This window comes from Cupressus sempervirens, chromosome 6 (genome assembly GCF_028749045.1).
Source record: "Cupressus sempervirens isolate cs-2001-9-10 chromosome 6, ASM2874904v1, whole genome shotgun sequence".
Classification (NCBI taxonomy): domain Eukaryota; kingdom Viridiplantae; phylum Streptophyta; class Pinopsida; order Cupressales; family Cupressaceae; genus Cupressus; species Cupressus sempervirens.
This window is the reverse complement of record NC_143123.1, coordinates 606,382,727-606,388,082: the sequence shown is the minus strand read 5'-3', so window position 1 is coordinate 606,388,082 and position 5,356 is coordinate 606,382,727. Positions and strand designations below refer to the sequence as shown.

At 35.4% G+C, this 5,356-nt stretch overlaps 1 protein-coding gene across 1 annotated transcript; it reads right to left on the bottom strand.

Moving 5' to 3' along the window:
* Positions 1 to 1,487: 1,487 nt before the first annotated feature.
* On the bottom strand, positions 1,488 to 4,502 carry LOC149553705 (cysteine-rich receptor-like protein kinase 3). The gene is made up of 7 exons (XM_089789942.1): positions 3,743 to 4,502; positions 3,327 to 3,461; positions 3,117 to 3,244; positions 2,813 to 3,026; positions 2,499 to 2,730; positions 2,270 to 2,420; positions 1,488 to 2,074 (listed from the first exon to the last, which is right to left on the bottom strand). The coding sequence occupies exons 1-7, from the start codon at positions 4,491 to 4,493 to the stop codon at positions 1,754 to 1,756; spliced, it is 1,932 nt and encodes a 643-aa protein (XP_089646068.1). The 5' UTR covers positions 4,494 to 4,502; the 3' UTR covers positions 1,488 to 1,753.
* Positions 4,503 to 5,356: the final 854 nt, after the last annotated feature.

Genomic DNA, 5,356 nt, shown 5'->3' with positions numbered 1-5,356 from the left:
GAAATGAAATTTTGAAATAATTGGCCATTGCGAAACCAAGGCAGCAACCATTTACAATTTATTTCATTACTTTGGAAATGTTAGTCAAGCTAGGTGACCCAAGAAGGAAATGGAATTTTTGGTATTTAAAAATATTTGAACACTTCTCAAGAAGATATTATGTATTGGAATAATTATTTAAGACAACATAATCACAAGTAGTAACTAGAAGAAAGGCCAAAAGTCATTGTAAATAGTGGATCTCACAATATTTTTGTTGAATCATAGAATTATGTTGAAAGATTGAAAAGATGTCCAATAATTTTTCAAGACTTTATAAATGGGAAAGTAAACTTATCATGCTATGCTCATTGTAGGAACAACAATTATCATTTGAATATGGTTTAAATCATACAGAACTTTGACTTTCACAATTTTCTCAAACAAGTTGTATCATAGATATGAAATATTCTATGCTAAAATCTTGTTTATATTATTTTATTGTGAAAGATCTATGTTTTATTAAATTTATGTTCAATTTATCATTAAGTTTTTCCTAACTTTTTATAACAATTATAGAGCCTTACGCGTTATTTAGTTAAAAAGTGAAGTAAAGTATTTATTTAAAATCTATAAATTAGTATTTCTCTAAGATTAACCTTAAATGCCAACTTTATAATGTTAATTAGAAATGTTTACCATAAAATTAAAAGATAACATATAATTTATTCTTTACAAAAGTATCCAAAGATTATTTAATAAATAAATAAAGTAAAATTTTAAAAAATAGATCTTAAATTTGCAAATGAAGAATTCAATTATACACATAAATCATCTTTTCATATTTTATTTAAAAATTATGAATTATAAAGAAATATAATAAATTTTATTTAAATAAATGATACATAAAAATATATATATATTGTAGCTGAATAGAAAGTACATCTTTAATTTAAACTTATACTTGAAAAAGTGTCATAATGTAACAATAATAATATTATTAAATTAATTTCTTATCTTATGAACATCACTCATATGTAATGGCTGTTAACTATTTTTGAAACATAGATTAGTCAGATTGATTCAAAAATTACATTCTAGAAATCTAAGAACAATATTGCATTTTAATAAGAATTAAAAATATCTAACACATTATCAAATTGAATCTATAACTCATATATAACAATATTACAATTCACAAATTGTGTATAAAAATTTTAGCCAAAAAATATGCAATATAAAGAAGCTTTCGAAAAAGGGCTCCTATAACACAAAATGAATTGAGTCAATCAAATTTAAGATATTTAATTTTTATAATATAAACAATCATAAATAAATTACAGAACTTAAGAAATATGTAAATTACATAAAAATAATTATTTGTGATTGGTACATATTCTTTGAATTATTTAAATTATCGATTGAAATGAACACAGTAGTACATTGCAAGTAGAATAACAAATAACTAATATTGATTAATCATTTACTTATCTTAAATAAATAAAAAATTTATAATTATTTTTTTTTATTATTATGAAAGTCTTACTCTTCAAAAGCTTTCTATTTCACCAATGCACCATGAACCCGTTGATGATAATTGCTCTCTTTGAAATACAAGCTATATGGAAATTTGAATATCTTTTTTAAAATGCATATTATGCACTAATTTCTAATTTATTTTTCTGAAAATAATAAACAGTACCCAAGTGCAAAAGATACTTGACTCGGGAAATCTATCAAGAGCGTTGCGTAGAGTAAAGAGGAGCTGCTACAGTTAACGAGCAACCAGCGATTCTGTAATGTTCGCATTCGACGCAGAGGAGGCCGTGCCAGAACTCGACCGTTCACCTCGGATTCGATTCCCCACATCTACGAATGCTGGTTGAAACGGTCTTTTGTTATAATCAATGTCTGTGCTGCTCACCAGCATAGCCACCACTTGGGACATCGATGGCCTATCTGCAACAGAAGCCTGTATGCATAACAGCGACAGATTCAGCGCCTTCAATACCTCCTCTTCCTTGTAATCTTCTTCCTCTTGCATCCTCCTATCTACCACTTCCAACATATTTCCTGCTTCATACACCTTCCACACCTGCACCATTTTTCATAAACATGGATCATACAGTTTACCTATTATAAGTCAGAAAAATATAGATGTTCGATAGAGCCACCTTTGAACATCACGTAGGAAAAAATTAACATTTTTGTCGAAGAATTAAACTTTAATGTTCATGTTTAAGCAGTCCCATCCAGAAGAACATTAAAGATGATAGTAGAGAAGAAATACCCGTTCCAGCAGATATTCCATATCGGACGGTTGCTTCAGGTCGATGCTCTTTCTGCCGCTAATGAGCTCAAGAACAACAACACCAAAACTGTATGTGTCTGCTTTCTCAGTCAATTGTCCGTGGATTGCGTATTCTGGAGCTGTGTATCCTCTGTCAAAACAAAACATCTCAGCTCAGAAAATGACTAAAATTATTTTAAGTAAGACAAATAGTTTTATGTTTTCTTACAGAGTCCCTGCAATTCTTGTCGTAAGATGACTTCTGTCGTCGGGAAGAAGTCTCGCTAGTCCGAAGTCTGCGATTTTAGGCTGAAGGTCGTCGTCGAGCAATATGTTGCTGCATTTGATATCGCGATGGATGATGCATACGTGGAAATCTTCGTGCAGATATGCCAGACCACGAGCAGTGCCCAGTATAATGTCAAATCTTTCTTTCCAGCTCAGTATCTTTTCGCTTTGCCCTGCATTAAACCTATTTTTATTACAAAGAAAACGCGAGAGACTTGAGAATAGAAAGGCGAAATGGGGGATCAAATTGCGAACCGAATAATAATCTGTCAAGGCTACTGTTTGACATGTACTCGTAGACAAGCAGCTTCTCGGGGCCCTGATTGCAGCATCCCAACAAGCGCACAAGATTCCTGTGATGAACATTCGATACAAGCTTTACTTCGCTTTCGAATTCTGATATCGCGCGCGGAGATTGGTTCAAAGTTAACTTCTTTACCGCAATGACTTTGCCGTTTTTTAACGTGCCCTGCAACGAAATGAACCATTTTTCAGATAATGGATTCCAATTGACATAAAACATGCTTTAGAACCCAATTCGTAGCAATTACTCACTCACCTTATATACTTGGCCGAACCCTCCTTCTCCAATCTTGTTTTCTGCACTGAAATTATCGGTTGCCTTTCTGAGGATCTTGTAATCAAAATCTACGGGTCCGCGGAGTTCCGTTGCGGTTTCTGTATTCACTGTTGCACAGAATTCTCTAGATAAGAATATGTAGCGCATATTAATTTTATCTTTAGGAGAATATTGTAATAATATGCTTACCTTGTTTCTGTGGTGGCCGCCTAAAATATGTTAACACTTTCCGTCGAAAAAGAAACAAGGAGCTTAAGATAGCGACAAAAATGACGCCTCCCACAACTCCAATTATTATCCACACTGTAGCGCCGACTTTACTCCCTGGAGAAGACATAAAATGTTGAAATATTTACACTTCCCATTTATTCTCTTAAAAATAGAAGTTCATTTACATTTTTTAAATTTGTTTGGCTGCTGCGGTGAGAATAGTATAATTGAAAGAAACAAAACCAATTCACGAGAACAAAGAAATGATCTGTCTGTAGGCCATGAAAAAAGAAGCAACTAGCAAGAAAGACAGTCAACTGATTTGAAATGCGTTTGTAATAACTGGAATCAATAAAACATGTTTTTCAGGCATGAGTGGGTTAAGATTTTCAAACCTGTAGACAAAAACTGGGCAAGATCAGTGGTGGCGTTGTCTGAAAAGAAAGAGTAGGTTGCATAACGCAGAGAACAGCCGGCGTCCACGGCTCGTCCCTCCGACCGACCTAAACAACTCGCTATATTTGTCTGCGCTATGCTTAGGCAATTCGCACACCCTTCTTTACTCACTGATTTCAAACACCAGGCAAGCCCATATATTGTTCGATTGGACACGTCGTTTCGAGACTGCGCACCAAAGAAATTACTCGTCTTCGGAGTCGCTGTACACAGATCGCTCAACAAACTTTTGCCTGTGGCGGAAAACGAATCGGCACCCGTTGTAATACTGTGGTTGCCGCAAAGCTGTGAATTTCCATCGGCGGTACTCTGCGTATAAAAATTGTTGCTCTCGTAGCGAAGGAAGCAGCCGTCATAGATCGTTCTTCCTCCGGAAACATTGGAGCAATTGCGGATCTGCTTCTCTGCAGCCCTGATGCACTCGACGCAATCTGATGAATTTTTATCCTCTCTGCACTGAGCCAACATATAAACCGGATCGGAGCCTGTGATTTCCTCATCTGTAGCAAAACCAAATGAAGCCACCGCTTGAACAACAGATGCCAAACTGGCATTTAAATTTTGCTGAAAGACTTTGACGTTGTTGCTCTTCACACTACTGCATCCGGCTTGCAGGAGATTAATCTCTGGATCTGCTAATATCGGCAAAACCAGCAGCAATAATGTGAGGACTAATTCGCGAAAATCCATGGCTGAATATTGTTCATTAAAATCGAGAAGCTGCCATATGGGTCGACATATTTGACCCACTAGTAAGTAAAACCGTTAATTTAATATAAACAGACGGCAAGCACATGATCGTGACCTCATCGTTATGATAAGTTTCGATTTTAATTTTTATTATGAATAGAGTTGTTGATTGAGCTTGAGCGCACCTTTGTCATTTCAGTGAACCCAATTACACCTTATATCTTATTTGACTCGCAGAAACTCTTGGTCAATCGAAATGGCCGGCAAATAATAAGGGAATCTTTGGGAAAATATAATTTGAAGACTTACAGGTAGAATGTGATGGGTAGGTGAGAGTCAGTGTACACAAGAAACGGGATGGGTAGGCAGAAAAGTGATGGAATTATTTTGCTCGCATTTTCTCCGCTTAGAAACGGCTGTTGCTAACGCGAAACAGCGGTAGAGGTCACGTTTATGATAACAGAGCTCGGCGGACAGAGTGGAGTTCCACTAAATTTTAATCATGTCGAATGTGGATCACGACGAAAGGAGAAGAGCATCATGGAAAGCACCGAATATAACTGTGTGCTGTCACAAGATCTCCTATGCGGTTCGTTTTTCCCGTGGTTTATAGGTCCAGTTTTTCATAGGTATATATTTAAGTCTACTTGATTTCAGTCGCCAACCTTTCTGTGTTTTCATATTTGAAAAGTTTTAATATATGTATATAATATTAATATAAAAGTAATAGAAACTATTGTCGGTGCCGTTGATGAACTCGCTTCTCATGCTTATTATTCAATTGGCTCGTATACTAGTGTCCAGTCGTTCTGGGACCGCCCTGTCGAAAATGCAGTGGTCGTAACCGGTTGTTCCTCTCGCCT